The sequence below is a fragment of the Lycium ferocissimum genome, chromosome 1 (genome assembly GCF_029784015.1).
Source record: "Lycium ferocissimum isolate CSIRO_LF1 chromosome 1, AGI_CSIRO_Lferr_CH_V1, whole genome shotgun sequence".
Taxonomy (NCBI): domain Eukaryota; kingdom Viridiplantae; phylum Streptophyta; class Magnoliopsida; order Solanales; family Solanaceae; genus Lycium; species Lycium ferocissimum.
The window spans coordinates 3142111-3160600 of record NC_081342.1 but is presented as its reverse complement, the minus strand read 5'-3'; the positions used below and the strand labels follow the sequence as shown (position 1 = coordinate 3160600).

The 18490-nt window shown below is 34.7% G+C and overlaps 1 protein-coding gene across 1 annotated transcript; it reads left to right on the top strand.

The window, feature by feature from the left end:
* The first annotated feature begins 16020 nt into the window (after positions 1 to 16020).
* LOC132059464 (uncharacterized) lies at positions 16021 to 17992 on the top strand. The gene is made up of 3 exons (XM_059452114.1): positions 16021 to 16176; positions 17058 to 17157; positions 17715 to 17992. The coding sequence occupies exons 1-3, from the start codon at positions 16170 to 16172 to the stop codon at positions 17806 to 17808; spliced, it is 201 nt and encodes a 66-aa protein (XP_059308097.1). The 5' UTR covers positions 16021 to 16169; the 3' UTR covers positions 17809 to 17992.
* Positions 17993 to 18490: the final 498 nt, after the last annotated feature.

The following is an 18490-nucleotide window of genomic DNA, read 5'->3' as shown; positions in this document are numbered from 1 at the left end:
GCGGAAATCGCAAACTCATAAACTTCAAATCCTGATTTCGCCTCTTATTTATGTCTCACCAAATAGTGTGGATTCATTCCTACTGTCTCTTTGCTTTTTCTCTTCTTTAATCCCTGATTTTCTTTAAAAATGCTTAGATGTAATTTTAATTAACTTATTTTTGTTTATTGTAGTTGAGTTTGCTTATAGGAATTGGTTACGGGCGTCAAAATTAGCTCATGAAAATATTACTCACGCAACGCATTCAAAATGACCTGTCTAATTATTAACTGAGCTCATTATTCACCTGTTCAATTCAACCCATCTAAAAGTTGAGCTAATAGGTAACACAAATTAACCCCTATGGAATCTTGTCAAATTATTTTTAAAAAGACTCTTTTTTGTTTTGTTTGATATGTGGTGTATAGCCATAATAAGGAAAAAAAGTTTATTATGTACTTAAATAATTTTTTTTTTTTAAAAAAGTAAATATTGGACAGGTTGGGTTATGATCCGTTTATTAGCCTATTTCGGCGTTTTATTTAAGCTTAAATAACTATTGATCTTCTTATTTATTAACTCGGCTCATTTTGACATGTCCAGATTCAGTCCAACTCACCGATTTGACACCTTTTGGATTGATAATGCAACAACTTAATTAGGATTGATAATGCAAGTAATTTATAATAATTTACTTAAATCAATTTTTTAGTTTGCTTATGTTCTTTTACTATGATTAGGAAAGGGCGAAGTAAAACATTAAAGTCGATAAAAATAAAATCGTGTAACCGCAATAATTAGGGTTTTTAGTGGTGTTCTCGATTTGGTAAAAAATCGATGATAAAAGAAGGAGTGTCTACCATGTAACTGATATTTGATTCTAGAGAAGGAATGTAACTTTTTCACAAGTCTACCATGAAAATAATTCATGAATGTGGTAGCTATGTAGTTAAAGATTTTAAGGTGCAACCAGAACAATGGGCAGTATCTATCAGTACATATGTCTTTCCATTCTTCTGAAAATGATTGTTCGAATACATTCTTACAAAAAATTATTGTATCTTATGCAAATTTGCATAATGAGTATTTTCTAAGGTTCAGAGGCAAATCTAGGATTTTTATAACATGGGTGCACAACTAAAAAGGAGAAAAAAGAAGAAGTATTAAGTGGAATTGATCCCCGTTTCTTTAGGTAAATAAGTCACCATTCAACCAAGTGCTTCATTTAAACTTTTCGAAGAATATTAGATCACTTCTAATAAATATGTACATAAAATATCTAGTTTGATAGATCATGAGTTCACGTGCACCATAAATTGGCCTATAAATCCCGCCCTTGCTAAGATAACGTACAAGTGTATTCATGTAGCAGTTTGGCTTCATGTTGTTTATCATATGTCCATGGAAGCTGAATTACACGTTACTAAACTAAATTTTAATAGAATTGAGTAAATGAAACCATAGCCAAGCCCTTGGGGGTGATGGTACATATAGTGAAGGTGTTCGTGACTTTGGGTAGTGGTGGAAAAAGAAGGTTTTCTATTAATGTATGGTTTTCCATGAAACCATGTTTGTTTTCATTGTTCTTAAAATGATGTGGTATGGTGTTGTAAACCCGTGGTTCATCCCATGATTATATAACCATGAAAAGTCTCAATTTTTGTAACCACGGATTTGGTGATTTTTTCGTGGTTACGTATTTTATTTCTTTATTATACCCCACCCTCCACCCCACCCTCACCCTACTACTCACCTTTACCCCACCCCGCCCTACCACCCACTCCCACCCCCAACTACCCCACTCCTCTGCCACCCACCCCAACCATTACCCACTACCCCTCACCACCGCCCAACCCCACCCAACAACCACTCACCCCCACCTTACCATCCACTACCCCTACCCTCATTCCACAACCACCCACTTCACACTACCCACCCTTCTACCATCCTCACCCTCTACCCCTCACCACCACCCAACCCCATTCCCACAACCACTCACCCCCACCCTACCACCCACTACCCCCACCCTCATCCCACAACCACTCACCTCACACAACCCACCCCTCCACCACCTCCACCCACTACCTACTTATTTTTTAAAGTTCCTATTTTATTCTTTACCTGAGTTTTATTAATATATATAAACTAATTTCTAATTAAGAGTTAAGGATATTTTAGTAAATTGACAAGTTATTATACAGTACCATACAGTCAAACCAAATAATACAAATGTTATTAAACCACAACAAACAATACAGTCTATCCAAATATTGTGTTCATTAATACAGTACAATACAATACAACACCATGTTGTACCATACCATACTGTGCATTAATGAACCACGGGAAACAACCATCCAAACAGAGGGTTAGGTAAATAAGTACTCTCTTAGGGACTAGTCGTGCTCATATGCTATTGCGAGGGCCTTCAACTACTAGCCACAGGAAGTTAATGCAAGTCGATAGGTCCTTCAATCATCGAGTACACTATCGACTTCACCATTCAACCAAGTGCTTCATTTAAACTTTTTGGAGAATATTAGATCACTTCTAATAAATATGTACATAAAATATCTAGTTTGGTAGATCATGAATTCACGTGCACCATAAATTGGCCTATATATCCCGCCCTTGCTAAGATAATGTACAAGTATATTAATGTAGCAGTTTGGCTTCATGTTGTTTATCATATGTCCATAGAAGCTGAATTACACGTTACTAAACTAAATTTTAATAGAGTTGAGTAAATGAAGCCATAGCCGAGCCCTTGGTGGTGATGGTACATATAGTGAAGGTGTTCGTGACTTTGGGTAGTGGTGGAAAAAGAAGATTGGTGCTGTGAGTTGGCATGCCATTTCGACTAGAATGAATGGGGTTAATGGTGGAATGATGAATTTGAGCCACTTTTATAACGTTAAGGGCATAGTTAGACTTATAGTATATTGTTAAGGGCATATATGGACTTATAGTATAACGTTAAGGGCATATATAGAGCCCGTTTGGCTTAGCTTATAAGTTGCTTTTTTTGGCTTATAAGCTGTTTTAAGCTTTTTTGAGTGTTTGGTAGCCGGCTTTATAAGCCATTTTTGTGCTTAAAATAAGCCCAAAAAAATAAGTTGGGGTAGCCCAACTTATTTTTTTTTGTTATAAGCTACTTTTTTTAGGGAAAACTACGTGTATATACATATTAAGGAGAAATATTTACGAAACGTGACGATAGTTTTCCTTATTTACAAAACATAAAGAATAATTACAAAACTTGATAGTGTATGAATACTGTATGAAGTCAAGTATATTGAGACCGTAAAAATTTTATTTTTTCTCAGAGTGTATGATTAGTGTATGAATACGAGACGTATATTCATACAACTTTCATACACGATTCACACATATTTTTCATGCTCACCGGAAAATAGTTAGATTTGGCCGGAGCAACGAAGAAGACGAAGGGGACAATGGTTTGGCCGGAGCAACAAAGAAGAAGATCTGGTCGGAGCAACGAAGAAGAAGATCTAGCTGGAGCAACGAAGGGGACGAACGTCCTCTTCCCTCCGCCACGCATCTGGCCGATTCTCTGCCAAAGCTCCAGTAGATTCCGCCACCGGAGGATGGACGGAACCCTTGCCAGCGGGAAGACCATCAGCGGTTGTTGGAATGGGTTTTTTTGGTAGAATGTGTATGTGTATAGGTATTGTAACATTATGTTTTGTAAAAAAAAAAAAAAAAAAAAAAAAAAAATATCGTCACATTTCGTAAATATTCTCCCTAAATACGTATATATATGTAAATCATCCTTTTTTTTAACTAAGTCAAATGGGCCCATAGATTGATGATAATATAATGGATGGTAATATTAAACCGTTTCAATAGTAGAGAAGTAAATATGACATTTTTCTCCTTTTAAAACCTCAATGTAATCGATAATCATTTATGACATATCTCGTATTAGTACCCTCTCCTTATGAGTAAGTATGCACGTTTGTGATATGTAGCCAACTTAGATTGATAATAAATATAAGTAAACGAAAAAATTAGTATTTTAGGATTTTTGTTTCAAGAGTGAAGTGCATGGTATTTAAAGCTTAGCCAGCAACTTAAAAAAGGTTAGCCCCTTCTCTTTTCGTTCTCGCTTTTCTTCCTCTCTTTTTCTTCTTCTACATCTCCTAATTCTTTTTTTCACTACACAAAACACCCTTTGTCTAAAAACTCATTCCTTTTCACTAGCAATTCATAAATTGGCACAACTTTTCATCGGGACTTGTCTTCAAGTTACAACGAAAGCTTGAAGATTATTGGCTATAATTATTCTGCTGAACATAGATATACAAGTCTGAAGATTGATATACAATTCTGAAGTTTGAACTATATAGTTCAAATTTGTGACATAATATCATAAAGTTTTGAACTGGAAATCTAAATTCGGGATACTAAAGCTGAAAATATTAAATTTTGAATTGAAAAATAAACTTCGGGACACAATGTCTTGAAGTTTTGAACTAAATAAAATAAACTTATCTGAAATTTTAAACTAAAAAACTGAACTGTGTCCTGAAATTTTAAACCAAAAAATTGAAATTCAAGAAGTGGCCTGATATTTTGAACTAAAAATTGAACCAAGACATAATATCCTAAAAAAAAATTAAACGTCAGGATATAGTGTGATGAAATTTTGAACGGGAAAACTAAACTTCACAATAATGTGGCCTAAAGTTTGAAAAAGCAGAGAAGAAGCAAATATGTTCCCGAATTTTGAGTTATGGCTAAACACTAAATAATTTACAAAAGGGTGGCTAAGACCTAAACACCAATCCTGAAAGTGGCTACTTGATGTCATTTCCACTTATTTCAAATGGATAAACATTATTTTATTAATGTGTTTTACGATACGTCACAAACCTGAATTCTCTCCGGCAGCGAATTCTCTAGTCTCTTCAACCTTTCGTCGGTGGCGATGGAAGAAGTAATAGTCATTGCGGAGCTCCTGCAACGAGATTACGAAAGCGGATTTAGGTTTGGTGTCATCAGTGATATTGTATGTGGTTGAGGACTCCACCCCTATTGAAGATTATCCTTTTCATCGTACGACACATCTCAACCTTCTCAGGCATAGTAAAAATGAATATTCTGCCTTAGGAGAAGTGGAATCAAGTTCCGACGATTTTCCTAGCACTCGTCTCTTAATAAGTTCCATCGGTAGGGAACTATTCGTCGTGGATAGAATTTTATGCCATTACCCTGGTTTCCATACCCAAATGTAGTCGAGTAGGTGTGATCACGATTACCACATGGATAGGAAGAATTGGAGAGATCTTGACTACAAGGAAGAGAGGGTTTCAGTATGGTGTTCTTGTTGAAAGGAAGGCCATGGGCTAAGAACCGAAATGACTTTTTTCAGATTCCAAATGGGAGAAGTCGTGTTCTATGAATAAACCACCGGTAATGTCTGTCACTCTATAGGGAATAATTCCCATGCCGTGTTTGATTAGTTTGTTTTATAATCCCCCGATGAGTTGGATATTGATTGTATTGTAGGTTTGGAAGATATTCTCAATCTTTGACCCGCTGGCAGCTGCTGCTGCTGCGGAACAATCAGCATTTCATCACAATTCTTTCTATTGGTTTGGCTATAATTCGCGCTTATATGCCTACAGTTGAAATGATATGAGATTGTTCACATCAGCCCCTATTGAAAGGCAACAGATGTTCGTCCCATTGACACTTTTTACTTGGCCTGCCAAACGTTAGATTCTTGGTGATTCTATCAATATCTGCCCATTATTAGGCGCTATCACTTTCATTGCAGTGAGGGAGGGAAATTCTTTATATGTGGTTGTAGATTTAGTTCAAACTCTCCCATGTTTCATCCTGATTTTAGGCCATTTCATGCAATGTATTTTACGGTTAACCCTCTCTAATTTAAATTTGTTTGAATTCCAACATTACTTTATGTCTGACATGAATGGATGAATGTTGAAATTTAGATTATACTGGACCATCAAGAACCAAGAAGGGATATTCAATGGAGACGGACCTACTAATGAGTAGTTGTTGGAATTTTCATATTTTTGCCTCTTTCTGTTTGGAAGTTTATCCCTTTCTTCACGACCTTGCGGAGTAGGAAATTTTGGAGTGCTCCCATTTAAAAGAAAATATTTGTACACCTTTAGTAAGGGGTCAAATCTGGATCGGGCTAAATGAGTTTTTCTAGTGATTTGTTTTCGTACTTGTTAAGGGGTCGGATGGGGTTTGGGCTAAATGAGCTCGTCTAGTGATTGGTTTTCTTTAGCATGTGTTTATAGAGTATAATTTTGGTAAGCAAAACGTCATTGTCTCTTGTTTTATTTTTGTGTTTATAATTATAGCTCTAGTATTCGAAAAACAGATAAAGCCTCTAGTTCCACATCAAACATTCTAATAGTAATAGTTATTTATATTAGGAAAAGTTCTTTCAAACTTAATAAAATGTCATTCATTTGGTTCAATGCAAGAGTTTGATTCTTGTTGATAGATATGAAATAATCGAAACTTCTAAAATATTAGACAAAGTTCTACTACCGAAAACTTGAAAAAAGTTTTCTTTATATCATAACCATAAAGAAAACAACGAGCTTTTCTAGATATTAATTGTAACCTTAACACTTATTTTAATTTTCTAGTGACTATAAAAAGGGCTTTGCTAAAAAACCAAATTAATTGTCACTTGATAAATTAAAATAAAACTTGAAAATTTGGAAAGAAGATTTAAAAAATTGAGTAAAGGAGTTATTTGGAATGTATAGTTAAAAACATTGCATTCATATACTCAAGCATAGACGTAGAGAGACTCAAAAATCAAATCAAAACCCTACCACCTAAGGCAACAAACGAAACCCAAACCCCTTGAGCCAGTCAGTCAGCGATGGAGTGATCCAGTATATTCAATCTTTTGCCGTCGTCAGAGGAAAATGCTTTTACGCCTATTAAGCTCTATGTGCAAGGTATATTCCCGAGGAAGGAAGAAGGCGAAATTCCCGAGTAAAATCCCCGTGAAGCATGATACAGGCTCCAGATTTTTGACTTACTTTCAACTCCTTCATCCGTTATTTGTGTGGCTGAGCTCATATGGGAGCTCCAGGAGCGGGATTACGGGACGGGATATAGGTTTGGGTTATAGGTGATCATCTGTATGTGCTTGGGGGCTCCACCCCTGTTGAAGGTGGTGATCATTTTCATCTCTTCCCACATCCTAATCTTCTGATGCATAAAAAATATGACTATTCATCCACGTGAGTTTTGGAAGAAACTTCGGGTGATTTTCCCCGTAAGGACCCTTGGTATGTTCCGTCAGGAGGGAACTGTTTGTTATCGCTGGAGCCAATGTCATTATCCCAGTTCGAAATAGGTGCCTGATAGGTGTGGTCGCGTCTACCACATGGATTGGAAGGATTGGAGGGATATTCCTTACGTGGAGGGGGAGGGCTTTGGAAGGTTTATGTATGGGGTTCTCGTTGAACGGGATGACCGTGGGCCAAGAACTGAGATGGGCTTCTTTAGATTGCATGATGGTGCAGTCATGTTTTATGACTTAATCATCGACAATATTTGTCACTCCGTAGGACATACATCCCCCTGCAATATTTCATCAGTTGTTCTATCATTTCTACGACGACTTGAATCTTGATGGTATCATTGGTTTGGAGGACATGGAAGACAACTCCTTTTAATTAAGCCCAAATTTATGTGAATAACAATGTTCTTTCTGTTTGACATTACTATATTATCACTCAATGTGCACACATCCTCCAACGCTAAGCATTCTCTCTTAAATTCCTTCATAACCCTAACTTCTCAGTTCTCTGCACTATACTTGTTAAGGGGTCGAATCGAGTTCGGGCTAAATGAGCTTGTCTAGTGATTTGTTTTCGTTAGTACGTGTTTACAGTGTATAGTTTAGTAAGCAAAAAGTTAGTATCCCTTGTTTTATTTTTGTGCTTATAATTTATAGCTCTAGTCATCAGCATGGCAAGTCCTTCTAGGGCTACAAGTATAGAGCAAATATAATAATGCAGCTTATTTTGATCGTCAGCATGGTGAAACGCATACCACGCCATTGAAGCACCAAACCCAATAAAGAAAAAGCCTGAGAAAGTCAAAGTAACATGTCGTATTTGTTTAAGAGTGAATGACATGTTTGGTTCTAATAGCTAGAGAAGAAAGAAAACAGGGAAAATAGTGATACTTATGAACAGAAAGCTCGAAAGGAGCTAAAACCTTTAGTTTCACGGCAAACATCTGTTAGTAATAGTTATTTATATTAGGAAATGTTCTTTAAGTTAATAAAATGTCATGCATTTGGTTGAATATAAAAGTTTGGTTCTTGTTGTAAAAAATCTTGTTGATAGATATGAAATAAGTCAAACTTCTAAAATATTAGGCAAAGTTCTACTATTTGAAAAAATTAACTAAAAACTTGAAGATTTATTACATTTCTAATTAATGTCATACCTATAAAGAAAATAACGAGCTTTCTAACATATGAATTGTAACTTTTTTACACTTATTTTATTTTCTAGTGATTATAAGAAGGTCATTGCTGAAGAACTGAAATTAATTGTAACTCGCTAAATCAAAATAAAACTTAAAAATTTGGAAAGAAGATTTAATGCATTCATATGGCACTATACAAGCAAGTTATGAATTTTTCACATTAAAAAGACTTGAAAGAGTATTTTATGCATTCTTATGCCACTTGGTTCCCAAAAATATTTTGCGACACCTCTAGTAAAATTAATAATAATTTGATTAAAAAAATAAGTTTATATATTTAAGTGCAACTAATTCGATAACTCTAATAATCTGAAACTCATTACAATATTTGAAATTTATATCATGTGATATGCACAAAATATCTCTTAAATAAGAAAGGGAACTCATTAAAAGAAAATATGGGAATCATGTGATCAACAAATACAGAAAAAAAAAAAAAACTAGAAAACTAAAAAACTCCTTCTAATTAAGCCTAAATTTATTTGAATGGCAACGTTTCTTTCTATCTGACACTACTATATTATCATTTAACGTACACACATCCTTCAATACTCAACATGACCTCTTAATTTCTTCCCTTACTCTAACTTTTCGGTTCTCTGCACTGTACTTGTTAAGGGGTCGAATATGAACTCGTTTAGTGATTTGTTTTCTTTAGTATGTGTTTATAGTGTATAGTTTAGTAAGCAAAAAGTCGCTATCCCTTGAATGTCAATGTTTCTTTTTGTCTAATATTACTATATCATCACTCAACATACGTGTGTCCTCCAACACTCAACATGCCCTCTTAAAGTCCTTTCCTAACCCTAATTTCACGATTATCTGCATTATATTTATTAAGGAGGCGAATCGTGTTTAGGCTAAATGAGCTCGTCTAGTGGTTTGTTTTCTTTAGAAACATTATGTGTAGAACATTATGCTAAGTGCAGAAGTTCATGATAATTTGAGGCTACAGTGGTATGAAGACAGAGTGATTAATATGAATGAAAAGTTGAATCAAATGGAAGCATCAATATGGTTAAAGAGGAATATGCTAAAGATTAGTAAACTATTGGGGATAAAATCTTCGGATATTGAAGATAAACTTTTAGAACTTTTGCTACGTATTAAAGAGGGAAGACCCAAGAAACAACCTTTTTCTGTGGGCAAGGCATCTCCGGGCAGGAAGGGTGAAAGGGAACTGAAAGCCTTAGAATTCGGAGGGGGATTTAAAGGTGAATCCAGTAATGGCGGACGAAGCAGGGGCAGGAGGATTTAGATTAATGATAGATGAGTTTGAAATGTGTTTGTTGGAACGTGAGGGGACTAAATGACCACGAAAAAAGAAGGATGGTTAATTTTTTTTTTATTGAGAAGATGGAATGTAGACATAGTTTGCTTAACGGAAACAAAAATGAAGAAAATTGATCTACCTTGTATCATTCAAGTTAGAGGCTTAAGATGGTCAGATTGGGTGGAACTTGGAGCACAAGGGAGCAGTGGTGGGATTCTAATTTTTTGGGATAAGAGGAGGTGGATTTGTTTGGATAATCATTTGGGGCAACATTCAATTACCATTTTACTAGAGGAAATTAACAATGGGTTTCAATATGCTTTCACAGGGGTCTATGGACCCTGTGATAGGAAATAAAGGAAGTCTTTATGAAAAGAACTTACTGGTATTAGTAGAATTGTTTCACAACCATGGGCTATTGGAGGTGATTTTGATGTAATTAAATGTATGGAAGAAAAAATGGGAGTAGCTAGAAACACCAGAGCAATCAGAGAATTCTCGAACCTTATTAATGATCTATCTTTAGTAGATCTTCCTCTACATGGTGAAAATTTTACATGGTTCAGGAGCAGGGACAGTTCATGTGCATCCCGATTGGACAGGTTTCTCATTTCAGTAGGATGGGATGATCAGTTTAAAAGCATCAAACAAAGAGTATTGCCCAGAACCACTTCAGATCATTGTCCAATTCTTTTAGAATGTGGTAATTGAAAAAAAAAAAAAAAGGAAAGGATACTTCAAATTTGAGAACATGTGGCTGGAACATTAATGTTTCATTAATTTGGTAAAATATTGGTGGGATTCTTATGTGGTGGAGGGGGATGATGATCTTATTCTTGCAAAAAAATTGAGACTGCTAAAAGAAGATCTCAAAAAGTGGAACAAGGAGACTTTTGGGAAGCTAGAAGAAAGAAAGAGTAAAGCTTTAGCAAGGTTGCAGGAGCTTGATCACAGTAGAAGAAACATCTCATCTGAGCAACAAGCAGAATATGAGGCAGAAAGAATATCCGTTAAGATGCAGTTAGAAGAAGTGGCAAAGGCAGAAGAAATTTCCTGGAGGCAGAAGTCTAGATGATTGCGGATTAAGCAAGGGGATAAAAATACAAAATTCTTTCATAAGCTGGCTAATGCTCATAGAAGATTTAATAATATTGATAAATTGAAGATTGGAGATGATCTGGTGGAGGATGATCAAATTATAAATGACCACATCTTGGGTTTCTATAAGAATCTGTTTAGTGAGCGTGAACATTGGAGACCAATCTGGGAAGATGAAGGAATAAAGAAATTGTCAGAGGAAGAAAAGAAATAGGTGGAAAGGCCTTTCACAATGGAAGAATTGGAAGTGGTGATTAAATCTTTTAAAGGAGATAAAACTCCTGGCCCTGATGGATCTAACTGATGTTTTTTCCAAAAATACTGGAGTATAGTAAAAATGGACGTTTGGATGGCTATGGATATTTTTTTTATAAAAAGGGCTCTTTGGTCAAAAGTATTAATGCCACTTTTATTGCTTTGATTCCCAAAAAGAAAGGAGCAGTAGAGGTTAAAGATTTCAGACCGATCAGTCTCTTGGAGAGTGTTTACAAAATCATTTCCAAATTGCTAGCAGAGAGGCTTAAGGCAGTCATTAGCAAGTTGGTCTCTCCTAATCAAAATGCTTTCATCAAAGGAAGACAAATAGCTGATGTTGCCCTGGTAGCAAATGAGAGTCTAGATTATCTGATTCGGAGAAAGAAAAAAAGGGTGGCTTGCAAGCTTGATTTAGAGAAGGCATATGATCATGTTAATTGGCACTGCTTATTGTATTTGTTAAAGTTGATGAATTTTGGTGAGAAATGGACAGATTGGATAAGATTTTGCATCTCAACTGTGAAGTTTTCCTTTTTAATCAATGGAAACCTGCAAGGATTTTTCAGCTCGCAAAGAGGTATCAGACAAGGAGATCCTCTCTCACCCTATCTTTTTATTTTGGTAATGGAAATCCTCAGCAACATGTTGAGGAAGGCAAAATCTCTAGGTTGGATTAGGGGGCTCAAAATCGGCGAAAATGCCAAGGAGGGTATGATATCTTGAATCATATATTGTATCGATGATTCTCTCTTGTTTTGTGAAGCTGATAGAGATCAAATTCCACATTTGAGAGGGGTTCTACTTTGTTTTGAGGCATTCACTGGGCTAAGAGTTAACCTGGCTAAAAGTAGCATTTAGCATAAATGTTGATGAGAATATACAAGAGCTAGTAGACATTCCGGGTTGTAAAGTAGAGAAGTTTCCTACTGTCTATTTGGGGCTACCTTTAGGGGAAAAAAGAAAGGATAATAGCATTTGGCAGGGGGTCATTGATAAATGCAAGAATAAGCTCACTCCATGGAAAAAACAATACCTATCTTTTGGGGGCAGGCTGATTCTTATTAATAGTGTCTTGGATGGGATTCCTACATAAACTATGTCTTTATTCAGTATGCCTCCAACAGTTGAAAAGAAATTAGACTCTATAAGGAGAAACTTTTTGTGGGATGGAAACTCAAACAGAAAAAAGACTCATCTGATGAAGTGGCAAATAGTTATTAAAGCGAAGAAGGATGGTGTACTGGGGATATAGTAAGGAAAGCGATGAGATTTGGCAGCAAGTTTTGGATGCTATATATGGTGCAAAGGTAGGTTAAAACAAAAATCGATCACAATTGAAAATCTACTGGGGATATCTGGAAGATGATTAGTGGTTGGTGGGATGAATTTCTACAGTTCACTAGATTCGAAGTGAGAAATGATAGGAGGATTAAATTTTGGATGGACACTTGGTGTGGAAATGGGAGCTTCAAGAGGAGGTTTCCAGATTTGTTCAACTGTGCTTTGAATAAAGAGGGTTGTATTGTAGATTTTAATTCTGCAACTGGATGGAGTGTTACTTTTAGATGAAATCTAAATGATTGGGAAATAGTCAGTTTTTGCCAACTTCTTCTACAATTGAACTCATGCTCAGTAGACCAAGACAGAGCAGACAGACTAGTTTGGGTCAATAGCAAGGATAAGACATTCTCAGTCAATAACTGCTATAGAATGTTGTTGCAACAGTTTAGTTATGGAAGCCCTAACTGGCCTTGGAAGATGATTTGGAAAACCAAAGCACCTACAAAAGCAGCTTTTTTTGGTTGGCTAGCAGCTAGGGATGCTTGCCAAACATAACACAAGTTACAAAGGAGAGGTTTTTCCTTATGTGCAGATGCTATTTTCGCAATTCGAGGAGGAAACCGTTGAACATCTTTTCTTGCATTGCATTTTCAAGGCATTGTTGAGAACTTTTCTTTAGCATGATGGGCATATCTTTGGTGTTACGCAGAAAATTAGTAGCTTGTTGGAAGTATGGCAATCTCAGGAGGTTAAAAAGAGCCTAAAACCAATAAGGAGAACTATTCCCACTTGCATAATGTTGACCTTATGGCTGGAAAGAAACAAGGCATGCTTTGATCGGAAGAAGTTACAGATTTCTAGAGTACAAAACAAATGCATAAAAAAACTGTACTTTTGGTGTAATAGTAGTACTATAGATAGGATGGAGATTTTTTTTGGAATCTTTACACTTACTAGGAGATAATATGTAGTATGGATTAAAGAGTTTGCTGCTAGGTCCTGTACTTTTTTTCTGTACCAACTTGGTACTTTCTTAATAAAATCTTTTACTTATCAAAAAAAAAAAAAAAAAAATAACACATGAACTATTTTTTTGGTAACTAAAAGCACATATCTTTAGAAACTGTATGTTTAGAACTACTTTATAATCAAAATGGTCCTTAGTGAATAGGGATGGACTATTTTGATCCTTGACATATACCTCTATTTTAATATTACTCCTATTAGATTTTACACATGTTCACATGAGAGCCTGATAGGTCATATGAGATGCATCTCATTTTTTTACAGTTAAATTTAACATACTTTTATGTGGAGAGAGTGATTAGTTTTAATGTTTAAGTCCAAAAGTGTCAACTGTTTGTATACATTAGGTATAATTTGTGTTGCCATGCGCAAAAAAAGTACAACCCCTATACATTGAGAAATATTTTGATAATTTATTTTTAAAATTATGTTTAAAAATGTAATTGTATGTGTTAGAGCACATGACTTTTTAAGCTGCATCATTCTTAGCACAATCAATTCAGGTAGTTTTTTTCGAATAATGAGATTCAATTGTAATGAGGTTAGTATCAAACATTTGAATGAATGAAGACTTAGCTCCCGTTTGGCAATAGATTTTGAGAGCATATTTTTAAAATATTTTTTCAAAATTTTGTTGGCCATAAAATTTTGACAAATTTTGAAAACAAATCTAAAAAAAAAGGGGTAATTTGTGGGGGTTTTAGCCTCCACTAATTGCTTGAGGAGGCTAAAACTCCCGTGAATTGCAACTTTCGGCCTCCGCAAATTACCCATTTTTTTGTAGTGGCGATCTTCAAATCCCAAATTCTAGCTCAAACCTATTTCTGGGGCAAGATCTATGTTTTGGCATTTTCAAAAATTTTAAAAATTACCCCAAACTTTTATATTTTATTAAAAAATCCCTATCTATTTATGACCCTACTAATCTGTATCTACCATGTTTCGCCCATTAATCAAGAATACTTCAAAACGTAAGAATTATGTGAAGGCTTGAAGTATCTCCTAAGTAGTCATTATTGTTTTAATCCCAAAAATTATGTCACCGCTTGTAATTCCAATAACTAATTATTGAGTCTCCATATCCAAAGACGTCTAACACTCGCACAAATTGAAATTCAGAAAATAGTACGATTCAACATCAAAATTACACGAATTGAGATGCATTCAACGAGAAAATTACAAAATTAGTAAAATAAGAGTACTGAAACCAAATTCAACAACAAAATTAGAACACATAGGAATAATTTGAGATTAGCAAGTATGTTTGTTTGGTATGGTTGGGTATTCTTTATATTTTTAGAACTTATGGGTATAAGTCATGTTTCATGTTTTTTTTTTTTTTTTTTTTTTTTAAATGTGAAATATGTTTTGAAAACTATGCCAAACACATTTTCACCCAAATCAAAATTTTCAATTTTTTTTTTGGAAATCTGTAGCCAAGCGCTAGCTTATTTTTACTAGTCAAATATCTATAAACCCCTTCAATTATGTTGGCCATTATCTAAGGAATAACAAATCTTCCTTACCAATAAGGGTTGTGGTGGAGCAGTGAATATTCTTTTATCCTTAATTAGAGACCGATTTAACCCTCAATATGGGGATGGGATCCCCTCTAGTAAGTAATGGTCCAGTATTGTTCAATGCCAATCTAGATTGAAGCCACCTGTCCCTATACAATTTTAAAGGCCTAGATTATCTCCCTTCTTTTCTACCTCCATCTGCTAAAATTCCAAATACAGAACCCACTTTCATCTTCCATCCTCTACAACCACTAACCTCAAAAAATATTAAGACTGTTTTTTATTCAGCTAAATTTTGTTCAACACTTCATAAAAAATGGCTACTTTATAGAAGTGGCCACTATCTTAGAAAGGGCACATTGCAAAAATGGTTATTTTAATGCTTTCACAAAGAGGCTATTCTAAAAATGGATAGTTTTGCAAAGTAGTTAGTTTTTAAAAGTAACCACTTTCACAAAATGACTATTTATGAAAATTGGCTGCTTTCAAAGTGACTATTTTTAAAGGAGTATCTACTTTCACAAAGTGGCTATTTTCTAAAAATTACTACTTTTACAAATTGACTATTTCCTTAAGTTACTACTTTTGCAAAACGACTATAGCTACTTTCCGCAAGTAATAATTTTAAAAAGCGGTTACTTTTAAAGTCTTAATTAGCATTTATGTTTTGTCAACCTCTTAAATCTAAAAGTGATGCTTGGGTAAACTTTTTAAAGTGATGCTTGAATTATTTGGGTCATTTGTATTAAAATTTGAAAAAGGCAAAAAAATGACAAAAAAGATAAATGCAAATGATGGTGTTTGAGACATACCACATCAGCAGGCCTACTGCCATACTTTATATAGATTATCAATATATAATATTCAGAGGCTATTTTTAATTTAATCGGTTTGATGAACGGTTATTTAGATTTGACACCTAGATCAAACACGTTATGTTCAACTAAGAAAAGGATTTATTTTACTAACAGCACGTTGTTACCACTTTTTTGCAATTCAACGGTGTTTTAGTAATCAGTATCCATCAAAGAAACAAAAGGTCAAAACACACTATTTTAACAAATTAGCCCTTCAATTTTCCATTATATTACAAATCACCCCCTCCCACTTCTATATTTCCTCAAAATTGTCTCTTTCTCAGCGTTTCTTTTGGTAAAGACTAAAGACCATCTTCTGATTCTTCTCTAGCGTCTCAATTCAGCTACTTTACAATGACTCATATCCTTTAAAAATTCATTATTATTTTTATGTAATTCTTTTTATATATTACATATCTGTGCATATTTTGATATTGGGTTTCAATTCTTGATTGTTTTGATTGGTAAAGTTGTTAAAATTTGCCAAAGTTTGGTGCTTTTTGTGTTTAGTGTTGTGGGTACTTGAAATTAGTTGAGATTTATGTTTACTATTGTGTTTTATTGTGTTTTCTTGAACTTTTTTTGTGTGATGTAGTTTGTCCTTAAAAATCCATTTGTTTTTATGTAATTCTTCATATATGTTACATATTTGTGCATATTTTTGGATTGGGTTTCAATTCTTGATTGTTTTGATTGGTAAATTTGTTAGTATTAGCCAAAATTTGGTGCTTTTTGTTGAATTTGTTTGAGATTTATTCTCACTATTGTGTTTTGTTGAACTTTTTTGATGTGATTTAGTTTGTGCTTGTTATGTTTTTTTTTAATCTAAATAACCTTTTGTGAAAAAAGATTGTACTTTTATTGTGTTTAGTTTTGTAGGTACTTCAAATTGAATGAGATTTGATGTTTCCCTTTGTGGGTATTTGAAAACTAATCAGATATATATTCGCTTTTGTGTTTTGTGGTTTTTTTTGGTGTGTTTTGTAATTGACTAAGTTTTAATTGTTATTGTAAATAAGCTTTTGTTAAAGATTGTACCTTTTTTGTGTTTAGTTTTGTGGCTAGTTGAAATTGGATATGAGATCCATGTCTCCTTTTGCGTATCACGGTGTCTTCTTGATAATTTTTGTGTGTAATTTTGTGGGTACATGGAAATTTAATCAGATCTACTTTTTGTTTTTTTAGTTTTATGGTGTTGTTTTATTGGATTTGTATATTTGTGTTACCTTGACTGAATCAAACGAGGAAATCAGAGGGAAAAGGATCGGGAAAGAGCTGCAGCTCGGGCTGGTAAAAACAAGAAAAACGATGATGGTTTGACTCCTGAGCAGCGCCGTGAAAGGTACATATTTTATTTATTTCTTGATTGTATTTGCTGTATCTTACATTGTTCCAAGATTAGGTTTTATGTATTTAGGGGTCGTCTTGTTGCTGCTTAGAGTTATGCATATATTAATAATGCATGGATTAGTTATGAAGGGTTCAGTTGTTCATGTATTAGTTACCCTGCATAAATAATACATAGATTTCCGCATAACTTATACATGTATTAGTTGTGCGGGATTGTAAACTGGTAACCAATCAACGTACTTGGTGTGCTGAATTTTATACATAACAACTAAAATGCTACCAAACATGGTACTAGTTATGCTAGTTTTAAATTTTAATGCATGAATAACTCACTTCCTATTGAGCCGAGGGTGTTTCGGAAACAGCCGTCCTACCTTGGTAGGAGTAAGGTCTGCGTACACTCTATCCTCCCCCGACCCCACGTTGTGGGATTTCACTGGGTTGTTGTTGTTGTTGAATAACTCACTTCGTAACCAGCAACCAAACGACCCCTTAGCCTTCTCTGTATTATTGGGTTTTGAGTTTTATTTATATGTTTGTTGAACGTAGGGATGCAAAAGCTCTGCAAGAGAAGACTGCAAAGAAAGCAGCAAAAGAGGCAGCAGGGGGTAGCAATGCTGGAAGTAAGGACACGAAAAAATAGATAGCTGCTGTTTGCTCAATGTGGTTTGTTAGCTTTCTGGGGATTTATAGATTTCAATTATGTCTTAAAACCCTGATGTTTCGTGTGTTCAATGTATCGTCAGTTCTATGTTGTTTTGCAATATGACATTGAGTTGAATTTTATTATGTTGTACACTCGAAATATAAAGTCTTTTCTTTCCTGATTTGATTTGTCTGTTGGGATTGAGGCATAATTATTGTTGTTGTTTGATATGATTTGTCTGTTCCTGATTCTGGTTTGCTTTGATTTGTCTGTTGGGATTGAGGCATAATTATTGTTGTTGTTTGATATGATTTGTCTGTTCCTGATTCTGGTTTGCTGTTATGGGACTTCAAAGATAGAACTAAAGGACAAACTGGATTATATGTCTCGGTTCAGTTTTGGTTAGGGATAGGTGTCTATTTGGTCATACAACTTCCTTTAGCATTAGATTCTCACAGTTTTAGGATTTATTTGATAAGGGAATTAGTGTTCTAGGAATTTCTTTTCCTTGTGAGTTCGTACTTTGACTTCTATCTTGAAAAGACTAGTAGTTTAGCTGAGCATATTCTACTTAGACATCCTTCTTGGCTATTAATATGTAAGATATATTAAAGGGTCAATTAATTAACTTAAATTTTCTCAGAGCAAAATACTGAGTCTGCATGGCACCCATGCGTGT

Bases quoted from the DNA above. Each gene is read 5' to 3' on its own strand.
- LOC132059464 (XM_059452114.1), top strand. The intron at 17,158-17,714 runs GTACATATTTTA...TGTTGAACGTAG, and splicing joins CCTGAGCAGCGCCGTGAAAG to GGATGCAAAAGCTCTGCAAG.